The 16,658-nt window shown below is 38.7% G+C and overlaps 1 protein-coding gene across 1 annotated transcript in view; it reads right to left on the minus strand.

Moving 5' to 3' along the window:
- Positions 1–16,658, minus strand: part of DPY19L1 (dpy-19 like C-mannosyltransferase 1) — a gene marked incomplete at both ends in the record, with an annotated part of 95,504 nt that overhangs the window by 55,159 nt on the left and 23,687 nt on the right. Inside the window, one exon of the mRNA XM_079711610.1 lies at positions 1,570–1,627. Coding sequence (XP_079567736.1) covers positions 1,570–1,627 — 58 coding nt within the window. The remainder of the gene's footprint in view (positions 1–1,569; positions 1,628–16,658) is intronic.

Consider the following 16,658-nt stretch of genomic DNA (forward strand, 5'->3'; position numbering starts at 1 on the left):
AAAAACTGAAAAGACTTTGTCAAGAATGATGTTCATGCTACATGAGTATCAAAATTATTAGAAAAATGTAAGATCAGGAATTAATAACCTCTAATTTACACTGAGAACATTTCTGCTTAAGAGACAGTAGTATTTAAAACTGTGCCTTGGCTTCAAAATTTTCAACAGTCCCTTTCCCCTCAACATCTCATTGTGAACACTCAATGTTCCTTTCTTCCATTGTTAAGCAGTTATTTCCTATTTCTTAGGTCATTCTCACAGATCTGTGCTTCCAAAAGGTTTATGATCCAACGACAGCACTGAGCAGCATCCACAGTCAAAAAGAGCCAAATAATTCTTTTTTTCTTTTCTCAAAATTCAGATCAAATCAATTAATTGATGTCATATTGCAATCATTTGTCAAATGCTCTAATCCATAAAGCTTTAAATTTCTGTGATTCTAAATACTAAGCATGTGTTAGTTCAATTTCCATCAGTAATCCACTGAATAATAAAAAATTCAACCTTGAGTCTACAGTTAAGTTTTTGCATGACTACTCTTAGAGCTTTGTAACATGTGCGTATTCAAATGCTGTAGACACAGTGTAGAAACACATAAAAGGAATGAGTTACTTCACACAAAGCAACCTGACCTTTCTTTTCTTTCCCTTCATACAAAACTTACCATGAAAGAAAACTGGACAGAGATATATTACTAGAAATTCATTTACAACTACAATTAATTTCGTGGAAGGATTTCACTGGCATCTTGAATGTATATTAAAATTTAATCTAAAATAAGTTATAATAATATAAACAATTACACAAACTAATAATTACTTAGCAGTAACTGTGTGTCAAACATTGTTCTAGGCACATTACACATATGAACTCATTTAATCTCCCCAATAATCCCATGAAATAGATAACATCATTATGCCCATTTACAAAGAGGAAACTAAGGTGAGATTAAATGGCTTGCCTAGGTCACTCAGTCACTAAATGGCAGAGCCAGGATTTGAACACAGGTAACCTGGATCCAGAGTCTATGCTTTTTACAATGCTGTTCTCTTTGGAAAGCCCTTGGATATGTGAAAATTTATAGATACAATAAAATATTCTGTAAAGGATACTCAAAAGTGTATCAAAGTTGAATAGAAATGCATTAAACTAGAAACATACGCTATAGCTCCTATATCAAAAAGTTACCCCGACACAGGAAGTTAATGGATACATGGCTAGCTTATTTGAGTCATAGTTAGAACACAGTGTTAAATTATATATACAATTAACACAGACCCACTATTTCTTCATGCCACTAAGAGATGTATCACATAAAAGATATAATGGTCATGAAAAGCTAACTAAAGATAAGTGCTAGTGTTTAAAAAAATGAATCAAAATAAGATCAAACATTTAAAGAACGCTACTATAGATTACATTTAAAGAAATTAAGGAAGAAATTTATATTTCTATTAGTAAAATCTCCTAAAATTTTAAAAAATACTTGACTGACTACCTAAAGAAGAAACTCATATTTCTAGAAGTAAAATTCCCTAAAGATTTTGAAAATATTTGTTGACTACCTACCTCTCCATGATTGAAAAAGAAGCACAGCACTGTAACCAGGCCTCCTAATCGACTGCCGCTGGAAAAGAGAATAAGAAAACGTAACTTGAATAACAGAAAGCAGGTCAATCCTAATAAAACCTTGAAATAACAGAGCATGATAATTTGCCAGTACTACAAGAAGTTTTAGCCACACTAGAACTCTACTATACTTATTTACAAAACAGCTTATTTCCTCTAAGGTATCATTTGTCAAAACAAGTTTTATATTTTAAAAAATCATTTTCTATCTTCAAAATGTACAGAAAAACACAAACTGACAAGAAATAAAAAATTCTTAATAGTCATGTTACTGTGCGTCATGCAACCTGACCTTTCTTTTTCTTCTTTTTTTTTTAATCCTTTAGTACACATATTAATTTGTGTCCCTCAGCATTTCTCAAAGTATTTTTCTTGGCATATAATATATATTCAGAAAAGGGGATGGGAGCAAGTACAGAAAAGTGCTTAATGGTCATAAAGCTGGAAATCACACTGTCTCCTGCTCTTGGAAATTCACAAAGCATGTTAGCACATTAAAGATTTAATTAATTCAGTATTTCCCAAAGCCAAGCTACTTTTATACATGCTTGGGAAACCTAGTTTACAGATAAAGTTTTATCGTTCATTTGTTTTCCAAAAATTGGGAAATACAACACAAATATCAAAATATGAGAATCTGGCTTATAACTCTAGCTAAGAAACCACAATGGTATAGTTTGGCAGTCCTAACAGTTAAACCTTCATTTGATCTGGTAAGAGTGAAACACATCCCCATTCTCCTCCTCCCCTGGCCAGAAGATTTGGGCAGGTGAAAGTAAGGCTGTTTTTAGGTTTGTTCCATCGTTTCTTTCATCTCTACTATTGAGGTCTTTTTACTCTCTTTAGCTCATGCTGCTTTCTTGTTATTTTACCCAAATATTCTTCCTTCTTTCTATCCATCCAGCAAATACGTGTATAACACAGAGAAGTAACAAAGAATCAGACATAGGTATTCTAGGCCATTATATTTATTCTTCAGGATGTATGAATGAGGAAACACAGAAGAGATATATGAGATGGCAGGGATAATCCATGTAGCAAGAACATACACCCTCTGCATCACCCCCAGAAGGAGAAAGGAAGGGCTGGGATCCCCAGCACATGGGGCCAGTCAGCCAAGAGGAAGGTGAAGTTTGCATGTTTAGTGGCAAGGAGTTTACAGAGTTGTTGTTTTCCCTAGAGTCAGGGCACAGAGCCACTTGCTGCTCAAGAGAACAGGTAGCAGGGCTAAAGGCTTGAGGAAAGGGGGGAAGGGGATATCTGAAATACCACTTGCATTTAAGGAGAGAGGTAAGGAGGGAAAACAGAAGGACTGTAGAGCCATCTTTAAGGGATCAACTTATATTCAAGATCACAAATTCATAGAGACACTAATGGTAGGACTGTGTGATTTTACTCCACTGTTATTAACCTGGACTGGCATAAATGAAATATAAAGGGGCAAAGAAACAGCATATTGGCCAGACAGTAGTGAAGTGATGGATCACAGAAATAAGAGGGACAGATAAAGGAGCTAAAAAGTAGTACAGGCCAGGAAGCGGAAGTCAGTTCTCTCAGAGGCACAGCACGGCTACTTCAAAAGACCAGCAAATAGGCAAACCCCGGCCCTCAGAGCAAGTGATGAGACTTTAGAAAGCTTAAGAATGAGTTATGGGCTTAAATAAATAATTAGATGTTTAAATATTAGATATTAAATAGATAAATATATTTTAACAATTTGAACATATTCTAACAAGACAAAAAGTCCAGAGGTCTATATATTTAAAAAAATGGTTTCCTCCTAGCAACCCTCCCCCAAGCCTATTCACCTAAGATAATCAGTAAAAACATTTGTGTGTGTGTCCATCCTTCCAAGTCTTTCTCTATAACCATACAAACATATATTTTAATGTGATCGTACTGTTAATATCTCTCAGAAATGTTCCTTTTCTAATTAATCTATTATGAAGATTATTCCTAATCAATACTTGTAACCCAAGGCATTCTTTTTTTTTTTTTTTTTTTTTTTTTTTTTTGTGATACGCGGGGCCTCTCACTGTTGTGGCCTCTCCCGTTGCGGAGCACAGGCTCCGGACGCGCAGGCTCAGCAGCCATGGCTCACGGGCCCAGCCGCTCCGCGGCATGTGGGATCTTCCCAGACCGGGGCATGAACCCGTGTCCCCTGCATCGGCAGGCGGACTCTCAACCACTGCGCCACCAGGGAAGCCCCAAGGCATTCTTTTTATTGTAACAGATGTCAAATATTGCACAGTACAAACACACTGCAATTTTTTCAGCCCTTTTCCTGTTATTGGTCATACGAATGTTTTTCAATTCCTTGCTATAATTTTTTAAATGTTAAAATAACATCGCTGTACATGTAAAAAAAATGGTGCCTTTATTTCTATTGAATAGACTTGTGAGACTGCCAAGTCAAAGAACATGAACTTTCCAGAGAAGCCATTCCAGTCCACACCCTCACCAATGTATATGGGGTCCATATCTCTATAACACAGCACCCAATACGCCCAGATCCTTTTACATTTTGCCCGTAGGAAGGGCGAAAATGTTTTTCTCACTGTTATTTTGATTTGTTCTTCCTGTCTATTTGTACAAGGCATCATTTTACTTTTTAAAAAATTTTTTTATTAATTTTTATTGGAGTATAGTTGCTTTACAACAAAGCATCATTTTAGTGGGTTGTTTTGTTCTGTCTTCTTCATTTACTCTTCTGTGAATTGTATGTTCACATTCTTGTCTGTTTTCCTATTGGATTCTCTGTTTCCCTATTTAAAGATTAGGGATACAAATTTTTTTACTGTCATGTGTGACAAAATCTTCTGATATAATTTACAGTGTATTCTGTCAGAAAAAATTTTTTAATTTTATGTAGTTAATTTCATAGTAAAATGTCGATATTTTAATTTATTTCTTCTGCATTTCCTGCCTGTGAAGGTCTTCCTTACCTCAAAATTATATAGTGTTCTAATATACTATATAGGTTATGGTGCCATCTTCCATGATTATATAGACAGCTTTGCTTAACTAATAAAGCAGGGAGGCAGACTTTCTGGTATATTCAGGCCCTGCATAGCCAGGAGGAGAGAATAAACTTTGCTTATCTACGAGGAATGTTCTAAGTTACAATCACTAGGAAATGATGCGACTTGCAATAAATCCAAAATAGTGTTCCCAGCATTTACCTTCCTACCCTCCAATCCTTAATGACTATCACATAGGTCGTTTTATTTTGCTAAACAGAAAAGATGTAGTAATCAGAATACTTAAAACTGATTTTTTTTCCATTACAGTTGATCAGTTGATATTTCAGCATTCCCTAGTGGTTAAAAAAAAAGTTTCTTCTGCAATATTACCAACCACCACCTGTCAGAAAATATGAAAGTTCCTACTGTGCAAATTTGAAAGGATTCTGAGCTTGACAAACATTTACCACATTTACTCATACATCCCATTAATCTTTTGAGCCTTGATTTCCTTAGATATAAAATAAGGGGGTGAGAATGTAAAAGATCTTAAAAATACTTTTCAGTTCTAACGTTTAATAATTTTATAATTCTCTTCTTTCCCAAACCTTTCAGTGAAGTAGATTCAAACCAATCATCACATTTTGGTAGGCTGTGTTAATCCCAGAGGTTTTTACCTCTATTTACCAAAGAACGATGAAACACACAAAGTTCAAAGAGAAAACGAAAGTAGTAATTCAAAATGATATTAAATTACCCTTGGAGTGAGTTGTCTTGCTGTGTAAATGCTTAAGAAAGAGAATATGAGAGAATATTTTGGAAAGACATCAATTAAGAGAATTTCCAGTCTCAAGTTTGAGATGTAATCCTCAGCACCTGCTAGCCCACCAGGCCTGGCTGAGAGCTGAGCATCTTCCCTTAAACTTAGAGGCAGGGAAACTTTGGAGCATTAAGGAAAAAGAAAGTGAAGGTGAGAAAGAATGAGAATCAGGAAGGCTGAGAAAAGTTCTCAGCTTGGTCCTGCCAGTCTGTTATAAGCAAATCATTAATGCCTTTAATTTAACTCTTTGTCTGCCAGGGCCAAGAAAAAGAATATTTTATTTACCAGATTGTGAACTTTCAATACATCACTGCAGCTGTTGGAGTGCCTAATACTGAGCCTCTCCTAGGGCAGAGATTCAAAAGGTATCTGAAGAGTAAGTGAAAACATAAAAACTATTCAATCATAAGACTGTTGGCATTCATTTTGGGGGAACCTTGCAGTCAAACATACAACATCTCACGTCATTGCTACTGGGACCTCCATTCCACGGTGAAAAACTTCCTTCCCCATCAGCGTCAGCCTCTACCCAGATGCTTCCTTCTCCTGCCTTGAAACCTCACCTTGCTGTGAGAGTCACTCTGTCATGCTCCTATATTGGCTCTAGACCTGGAGGTGAGGCGAGCAGCCACCTCTATTGTCACTTCCAGACACTGCTCCTGAGCCCTTCATTAAACCCTGCTCATCTCAGCTCATTTCTTCACTTGCCCTCCTCAGGGCTGTTATCTTCCAACACTCCAGCTCATTCCCCACTATTCACAGCTTTCTCCTTCCTCACAGGCACACCTAGCTTCTTAACCCTCTGTTGAGCACCACTGGAGAAAATTACACCAACGTGCAAACCTGTGCTGTCCTAAAATTATTTTAAAAAGAACGACTCAATCACAAAGCCTCATGAACTCTGCCTCCCAAATATCATGGAGTCTGTCCGCGTCTCTCCATCCCACCCCCACTATACTAGCTCAGGCCACCATCCCCTTCCACATGGACAATGGCAGCACCTTCCTGCACAGCTTCACTATATGCAGGCTCACTCCTCCTACAGTGTATTCTCTACATCATGCCATCATTAAAAATAAATTAACACGATCACACTAACACTATCCACTCAGTCCTTCATTGGCATCCCATTGTTCTCAGGAGGAAACTCAAACCCCTAAACATGTCTAAAATGCCATGTGGGATCTGGTCCTGTATACACTTCCAGACCCCTTTCACTATTCTTCCTTCTTCCCCAAAACCTGTACTCCAGTTGCACTGTCCTTGTCACAGTCCCACAGTGTGCAAATAGCCTTGTGGGGGACAGGACTGATGGCAGAGCTGAGGCAGTCCTAGGGAGAGAGAATACCATGGTATCCTAATAAGAGAGATGCTGGGATGTCCCAGAGAGACGGAGAATGTCAGGGTGTCCCAGGGAGGCAGAATGATAGGGTACAAAGAAAGAAGTGCAAGGACGCCAGAGATATTCTGAAGGAAGAAACCAATGGGATTTTGTGACTACTTGGATTTCAGAGGTAACTAAAGGGGATAGTCATGGATATCTTCTCAGGGTTAGACTTGGACAACAAACAGTGTGGTTAAGTGTCATTTGCTGAGGGACTTCCCTGGTGGTGCAATGGTTAAGAATCCGCCTGCCAATGCAGGGGACACGAGTTCAATCCATGGTCCAGGAAGATCCCACATGCCGCTGAGCAACTAAGCCCGTGTGTCACAACTACTGAGTCTGCACTCTAGAGCCCCCGAGCCACAACTACTGAGCCCACATGCCACAACTACTGAAGCCTGTGCACCTAGAGCCCATGCTCCGCCACAAGAAGCCACCGCAATGAAAAGCCCACACACCACAACCAAGAGTAGCCCCAGCCTGTGCAACTAGAGAAAGCTAGTGCACAGCAACAAAGACCCAACGCATTCAAAAATTTTAAATTAAAAAAAAAATGGAAAAAAATGTCATTTGCTGAGATAATTACATAAAAGGGGGCAGATTTTGTAGAAAAGACACCAATGTTTTCAACCAATAACTTTCATCAATTTAGGCATGCTGAAGAGAAATACACATCTTTTAAATATTTGTATACAACTGTTAGACCAAATGATTAAAGATGTGCTAGCATGCCAAGTTAATAGAACATTCAAAAAACCAAAAAAAAAAAAAAAAAAAAAAGGTGGAGCTGGAAAAGTTTGAGCTGGTTCAATTCACAGGCTACTTAAGACACGTTTTTAACCAAAAATCCAGCCTGCATAAACAGTAAATGCTTGATTTATTAATGAAGAACAAAAAAATGTCAAATAAAACAATGGAAGTGAAATTAGCATACAGAATAAGAAATTCAACTTTTCCTTAAAACAGGTGGAGGGCGGGGAAGGAGTAAGAAACTGATGTAAAAAATCAGTCTATTCTGCCACAGAGCCTAAAAAAAAAACACTGAGTCACTTCATAGGTGACTTGGGTTGGATCATGAGAAGACAGAGTTGGAAAACTGGTTATATTAATTATGACTATTCACTTCAGGATAGAAAGGGGGTTATTAAGCAAAATTAAAGGGGTGGTTGACATACAGACTAATCTTCCAGTTCCTCAAGGCTTCTGGAACCTATCTAGAAATAAAGTAGTTCTAAAAAAAATTCTGGTATCAAAGAAGCCACTATGAAACTCCAATGGCCAAAGATAATAGAGAAAAACAGAAAACCAGAATTGTATTTTCTTTGTACTCTGTGAGTGGTTGGTTCCTCGTGTGGAAGGCATTTTCCGATAAGTAGCTATGTCTACAAAAGAGTGGCCAGGCTTTTCTCACAAAAGCTGAGAAGCAGTGAAGAACTTAGCAGAAACAGGTAGAGAAAGGTAAATATTCAAAGGAGGAGGAGAGTCAGGGACAGATCCGAGTGGTCACAGAGATACTGAGCAGCAAACATTAAATGTAGAGACCTTCATAAAGAAAATCATTTAAAAGTTCTCCTCAAAAAGCTCCCTTAATGCAATAAAGGGAATGGAAAAGAGAGACGGGGAATACTGCTTCCTGCCTTGGTGAGTGCACTTGAGCCCTCACACATAAGTGTCCACAAGAGGTGGGGGTGGGCAATTGTCACTGGTACCTGGTGTCACTTCTGCACTGAAGTGATTAAGAATCCAATGTGCCTCCACTCTCCGTATACAGAGGCTTCTGAGGCTGGTAAATGAAGAAGCTACAAGATGATCCCGACCTGTTCATTCTATAATAAAAGCCACTAGTCGGTAAGTCCCATCCACCTTACACCCTTCCAACCGGCTTTTACAAGCTACCTCGTTCTTAAAAATAAATGTCAAGCTAAGGATCACCAGGCTGTGAGGAAGCTTTCAGTGTGAAAAACAGAAACAAATACAAATTGAAGGGGGACCTGCAGTCAAGAGACAATGCAAAAAGCAGAAGAAAACTTCAAGCTCAAAACTCTTTAGGAGAGTTGGAAATCTCATAGAAAGTACAATAAAGTAAAACAGATAAAATAAGGGAGGGAAAAAACTAGAAATTAGATTTCAATCCAAGAGTTCCATATCCAAACAATAGGATTTTGAGAAAAACAGAGACAATGGAGAAGAGAAAGTCATCCAAGGAATAATACTAGAAAATTTTCCCCAGAACAGAAGAATGTACATGTCCAAATGAACAGAACCCACAGGGTATCCAATGAAAAGAATGAAACAAAATCTACCACATCATGACCTTTATTTAAGACATGAAAAAGAAGAACCCAAAAGCTGCCAGAGGGGAAAAAAGCCACGTACAAAAGGAATTGATGGCAAAACAGAACTTAATTTTGAAAAGCCAAATTGAATCTTAGAAGACAGTGGAACAAAGTCTGAGGAAAAATAAAATACTAAAATCAGTCAAATCAGCAATCAAGTGAAAAAGTAAAATATAAAGTTCCAACATGCAAGCCTAGAGAGTGATCAGTCTAGTGTGGAACCAGAAGACAGAGGACTCTATGAGGGAGGCCCCAGGGAGTAGGGGTGGGAGAACTGAAATGGTGAATGTTATACGTTTGGCAACATATAAATTAAGCGTTTTACAGTTTAATTCTGGTTTAGAATTAATCAGCATACAGAAACCGAAGGAAAACAAAATTAATAGGTAATTATTAACTACAGGAAAGACACTGTTACCACGTAAACAATTAATTACCCTACCTGACTCAGCACTGAGCAATATTTACCTGGTTATAATAACATAAGTATGGACTACTGGTTTCCATGGTAGAATTGCTGAGGTTTCAAAGATGTGAAAGTGGTTTCTCTGCACAAAGGAATGGATGGGTTATGGAGACAGACGGGGTAAGAAACTGCTGCTGCATTTTATCACAAAAAGCCAGTAAGCCAAGGTCATACAAAATAATGACAATTAACTTTAAAAACACACTAATAAGTCTCTTACCCAGGTGTAGAATATAATAAAAAAGTAGTTCAATAAACTTATTTGGGGACCTGTTGATATTTGTCAGACAAAGAGCTATGAGTAAAACAATCATAAAAATCTTCCAGATAACATTAAAACAGATGTTCTTATTCATCACCAAAGGAAATAAAATAGTATATTTTATTAACTTTGGCTTGAAAAACCATTAAAACAGAAACTTCAAAAAACAGATGGAAACATCACAAATCGTCAGACCATCCAAAACTATGGGGCACACTTCTATATGGAGGAGGATGAATTGGGGAGAGATGTGCAATCAAAGAAATACACATTCAGGGAAACTGAAATGCCACACACAGTCTGCTACCTTTCATTTCAATTTGTAATGTGTCAACAAAATGATTCTAAGAAAAATTAACGGATCACAAAATCACATATATGAGTACTATAAACAGAGCAAAATAGGATCCTAAAAAATAGTAATATTAAAAAGAGTAGGGCTTCCCTGGTGGCGCAGTGGTTGAGAGTCCGCCTGCCGATGCAGGGGACACGGGTTCATGCCCCGGTCTGGGAAGATCCCACATGCCGCGGAGCGTCTGGGCCCGTGAGCCATGGCCGCTGAGCCTGCGCGTCCGGAGCCTGTGCTCCGCAACGGGAGAGGCCACAACAGTGAGAGGCCCGCGTACCACAAAAAAAAAAAAAAAGAGTAAACTTATACATGTCAAACTAAAAAAACAATGCCCACAGTTTTTCAAAACTAAACAATATACCATATTTAAGAATATATACATAGGTGGTAAAGTTACAAAGAAAAGCAAGGAAAAACTTAGACCAAAAGTTAGGATGCCATTTCCTCTGAGGCCTGGGAGAAGGGAAGAAAATGCATTAAGGAGGAACTTTAAGTGAATGAAAGCTTCCAATAATGACATTTCTTAATTTGAGTGATGGGTACGCAGGTGTTCACTTTACTGTTGTTTAAAAATATATGTAAATATTTTATACAATTCCACAGGTAGGACACACATTTCACACATAAAAAATTTTCTAAGCGAGGATAGTGGGTACTACAGTAGGTAACGTACTCAAATCACAGAGATGTGCGAAACATAAAGTAAGGAATTTCATATCGCTGTTTCTTTTAAGACCCCAAAAGTAACGTTCAGTAAAAGTATTTTCCATGGAGGACAACAAGCAAGTGTGCAAGTAGGCAGCAGGGCCTGGAGAGTTACCAGACTGTATAAGTGGACTCAGTCATCAACTCTACTCAATGCTCAATGATTTCTAAAGATCTGCTCAGATGATCTAGAACAGAGAGCTACATGCTGAAAGAGCCTAAAAACCAAAAGGGGGTATTTTCTGGGCACCCTGCAGTAGAACAGTGAATGGAAAAGGGCTCAAAGATTCTATTACAAGATCTAAAAATCATACTCAAACTTAGGTGCTTTAATGATTCTACTCTATTTCTCGTCTTAAGAATTGTGGGAGGGACTTCCCTGGTGGCACAGTGGTTAAGAATCCACCTGCCAATGCAGGGGACATGGGTTCGAGTCCTGGTCCAGGAAGATCCCACATGCCACGGAGCAACTAAGCCCGTGAGCGACAATTACTGAGCCCACGTGCCACAACTACTGAAGCCCACGTGCCTAGAGCCCGTGCTCCTCAAGAGAAGCCACCGCAATGAGAAGCCTGCACACCACAACAAAGAGTAGCCCCCGCTCACCATAACTAGAGAACGCCCACGCACAGCAACGAAGACCCAACGCAGCCATTAATTAATTAATTTGTTAATTAATTAATTAACTTAAAAAAAAGAATTGTGGGAAAGGAATTTTTTTTTTTTTTTTTTTTTTTTTGCATTACGTGGGCTTCTCACTGCTGTGGCCTCTCCCGTTGCGGAGCACAGGCTCTGGACATGCAGGCCCAGCAGCCATGGCTCACGGGCCTAGCCGCTCTGCGGCATGTGGGATCTTCCCAGACCGGGGCACGAACCCGTGTCCCCTGCATCGGCAGGCGGACTCTCAACCACTGCGCCACCAGGGAAGCCCGAGGGAAAGGAATTTTTGTCCATCCTTCAGCTACAGTTTTTATGAGAGGTGTAGAAACTCTAAAGATGGTGGCAGCCATAATCAGTGAGAGACTAAAGAGAAAATTAAGCACAAAAAGACAGAAACAGAGTCCCTATAGGCTGTTCACAGCACTTCTCCATGAAAACCTTGAGTGGTTTTATGCATTATTTTACCATCCTTAGATTAAAACCAAACAAAAGAATGGCTTGGCTCGCTGCCAGGTAATCACTATAAAAGGGGCAGGTGGTACAGGTGGATGGGACCACATCCTCACCATTGGTGAGACCAGATTGCAGTAGAGGAAGGAACAGGAATTTTAAAGATTAGATTGGGGGTGACAAGGATACCCAAGGGGTAGTCCAATTAAAAAATCTTGCCTCAATTTTGTCCTTTGAGAGGGAAAGGTAAGAGATGCACATATTCCTTGGCAGAAGGGAAGGAACCAAGATAGACAGACTGAAGGATGGTGACAAATAAAGAATAACAAATAAAGAATAACTACATGGTAGCAAGTAGGGACGAACTCTGTAACACCAACAGGGGGATGAGCCTTAAAACAAAAACACATCTTCAAATGGACATCCCTCTTTCAGGACTAATTCTGTCCTAAATTAATTTTCCACTAATAGAAATATTCACCCTCAAAAAACAAAGTTTGTTTTGACTTCCTTTGAATTTCAAAGCAAGGCAAAAGGACGAAACCAATTAACTGGGGAAATACATGTACTTCTGGGACACACACATGCCCAGACAGACACCTCTATCAGAAGTAATAGAGACAGGAAACACGTGGAGTAGAAGGAGGGAAGGAGAGAGAGTTTATATGGAGAGGACAGTCCTCCTTGGTTAAAAGGGCTTTCAAATTCCCACTTTCAGTTTTCATGAGGCCCAAATACTTTGTTTCCTGTCCCTAATACCACAAGACCTCTGTATCCCAGTACCACACTCCTTCTTTTATTTGAGCTAGTCAGAGTATTTCTGGTGAGCTATTTCCAAAAAGAAATAAAAAATCCTGTTTAGAAACTCTGTTATTATTTGTACACATCTTTTTTTTTTTTTTTTTTTTTTTTTGCGGTACGCGGGCCTCTCACTGTTGTGGCCTCTCCTGTTGCGGAGCACAGGCTCCGGACGCGCAGGCTCAGCTGACATGGATCACAGGCCCAGCTGCTCCACGGCATGTGGGATCTTCCCGGACCAGGGCACAAACCCGTGTCCCCTGCATCGGCAGGCGGACTCTCAACCTGCGCCACCAGGGAAGCCCTGTACACATCTTTTATATCAATAAAATTTATAATAAATTTTAGGTATATGTATATTTTTTCCCGAGAGTTGGCTGTTAAACATTTACCAGCACACCACTGCTTCAGGGTAAATATTAATAGCTATACATACCATCCAATCTACTCTTACTTAACAATGCACAGTGGACTGGTGAAGAAGCATCCCACACTCCAGAATAATACTAAAATCAAACTGAATGACAAAGAACAAAAGGATTAATATTACTTGCATGATATCTGCCCTTCAGGTCCAACAAGAAAAGCTTGCATTTATCAATAAGAGATTTCTCTCCTCAGGAATGTATTGAATTCCCCTCAAAAGAAGCAATGGGGACTTTCCTAACAGCCTACTAACTACTCTCCTACGTTCCCTCCCCCCGGCAGAACAGAGACTTGCACACGCAGGGTCTTGAGAAACTGGCCTCCAGAAACTGTTAGTCTGTGGCTGAGAAATAACCAGGGTATCTTACGAAATAAATAACTGTAACTATGTCTTCACAACACAGCTTTTAGAAAACAATCAACTATAGGTGTTTTAAAGAAATATCAAAATCCTGAGAATTCCAGACAAAAAGGTACATCAGAAATAGGTTGCATTTGCAAAAACATCTTACTTCATCTCCTTAAGTCAGAGGTTGACAGCCCAGCCCCATTTCACCATTTGGCTATGTCTTCTATTTTCCCTTCTACTTCCATTTCCGGTGAAATGAACTGGCTTATTTGACTTCAGAAAACCCATGTGTGTGTGTGTGTGTATATATATATATATATATATATATATATATATATATAGTTTAAAAACAAATATACTTCTGGATTTTAAAATATCATACTCAATCTGCCTATAAATTTCTAATCTGCTAAACAAATATCAACTTTTATTTCTCAATAGAAACACAATTTATAAAAATGATTCTAAACTCAATTGAAGATATCCTCCTCTTTATTCTTAACCTACATGTTAAGAAGTCTGCAGCTTTATCCCACTTTATAAAATTAGAAGGGTGACAAACCTAACAAACAAGGAAGAAAACATTAAGAACTACCTCTAATTGGACACTTCTAAAAATACTCATGTCAAGAACACTTAAAAATGCAATGAAAAAAACTGATAGAAAAAGTGACAGAAGACTTGATTCAACATATTATAAACCAGGGTCACTACTGGAGTATAATTTACACACCTGGGCCCCCAGGGTGCAGTGCAACAGTCAAGAGAATACAAGTGGCTCCACAATGCACAAGAACTGGGTGTCATTTGGGGATGGGTGGATGATCCTACAGTTTAGGATGTGTTTGGACAGGACTAAAGACATTATTTAGGGAAAAGAAAATGTGTGACACTAATGGGGTCTCTATAACCAAGCACAGCTCCAGAGGGTAGACCACCAGGTACAAGAGTCGGACAACATCAAAGGGGCCAGCTGGGGCACAAAGCAGTAAAGTGGGTGAAGCTCAAACAGGATGCAGCCCTCAGAGCTGGGAGAAGAACCAGAGACAGCTAGTTGGAAAGACCCAAATCCTCTTAAGGTAAAGTCACTCCCTCCTGCTACCCTAAGCAGTGAATGGTCTATGGATTTTTTTTTTAATCCGAAAACTACAATAAGAAATTAGACTTTACACCACAACTCAGCACATGTATGTCTACACACATATATACAATAAGCAACAAACAGAAGTTTCTCTAAATAACACCTATTTTATAATGGTATACTTCATTTTTTACATTTGTATTCTTTTCTTTTTCATGTAAAAAAGTTGCTGGGCCTAACTCACTAAATTGATTTTAAAATCCCCTAGGTAAAGCCCTGCAATTTGACAGATTCTGTGCTGAAGTAGTCACTGGCTGACTTTGGGGGCAGGTGGGTGTCAAGGGTCACATGAGATCATAGCTCAGCTTGAATCCTGTTCCTCTATTGGTCAAATTTCTGATTTCCTTCACTTGCTTTGAAAGAGGTTTCAAACCAGCCTGGCATTAAGGTCATTCATCAACCAGCCCAACTCATTTCTCCAATCTTAATCTTCCACAACGCCTCCTCAATCATCTGCGTCCCAGTAAAACTGATCTGCTTGCTAACCCCTCCATATCCCAGATTTTCCACCTTTGCTTCTCCCTGGGATTCTTTTCTCCTCCACCTATCCAAAATGCTCTGACCCTCCAAGGCGGAGCTAAATCGACTGCTCCACACAGGACAAATTTCTCCTGCCTCCAGAACTGTAAGCACTTTATCCTTGCTATCTATCTTCTACTGACACACGCCTACCACCACTGCCATCTGGCACCTCACCCCACCACCATGCTCTTAGAACCCAAACACACAGTCTCACAAAGAGACCCCTTGGTATGCACTGTATGTGCTGACTGAACAAATGAACATGTAGGGAGCATACTGCTGTCTGCGGACTAAAAAATCTCAGGCCAGGGCCCAAACCACCAAGAATCCCTCAACCAAAACTAGAACCTCATATTCTCTGCGGCAGATATTGTGCCTTCAGCCTCTGAAACAGTTGTTATAGCAAGCATTATATGAAAATGATACTGAATGTTTACTTTAATAAATGTTTAGAAATTCTTTCCATTAAAAAACAGCATAACTATAGATTAGCAATTTAGTAATAATGCCATGTTCCATGTTTTAACTTCTCTTACTTAAAATCTAATTTCCCAAATGTAATAAAGCTATCCATAAGACAGCTCGGCAGTACTTAGCAAAATGAATAGATCCCCTCAAACTCATCTAACTTTGGCTTCTCATGAGACAAGGCACACTGGCCTTGCTTTCCTTCAAGTCAGCCTCCTCTCCTGATGACCAGATACTTTTGGTTAAGTTATTTCTGTGTGTCTTGTTTCAAAAGCAAAAATTTTCACATCATCTTTTAATCATGAGTTTTCATTTCGGTCTCCCCCAGTTACATAATTAAAAGAACTTTCTTTGATGCTAATATTTCTGACTTTGCTCTAAGTATCTTAAATCTCTATGCAAATATATTTTGAGTTGATCTTCTAATAGCTTCCTCATTTGACAAATATTTATCAAGCAACTGCTATACACTCAAACACTGAGCTAGGATGCAATAGACTCTTTGAGGCACTAAACTAAGAATGCCACACTTCCAAAGCAAAGAAGATAACAGAATAGCAGATTCACACTCATTAACCCAAATTGAAAATCACATACATATGCTATACTTCTGTACCGCAAAGAATCAGTAAGAAGTAAAAAAGAAAATTCTAAAGATACTCTGAAGGTAAAATAGTTCAGGCAAGTAATGTAAGGAATGGTCAAAAAAAAACAAAGAAACAGAAATACAAAACTCAGAAAATTTGTCTATCTTTTAGTTTTAGAAATGTTGCTCAACTATGAAGTAAATGAGGTCAGATATTAAATATCTGTATAGAATATATTTCTATTTAACATCAGCAAAATAGTCATTAACACCATTTGATAATGAGTGGTTCTTTCCCTTATATTTTATGTAAACAGTATATACTGCTTATGTACAAATGCCTA

The sequence above is a fragment of the Hyperoodon ampullatus genome (assembly GCF_949752795.1).
Source record: "Hyperoodon ampullatus genome assembly, chromosome: 9".
Classification (NCBI taxonomy): Eukaryota; Metazoa; Chordata; class Mammalia; order Artiodactyla; family Ziphiidae; genus Hyperoodon; species Hyperoodon ampullatus.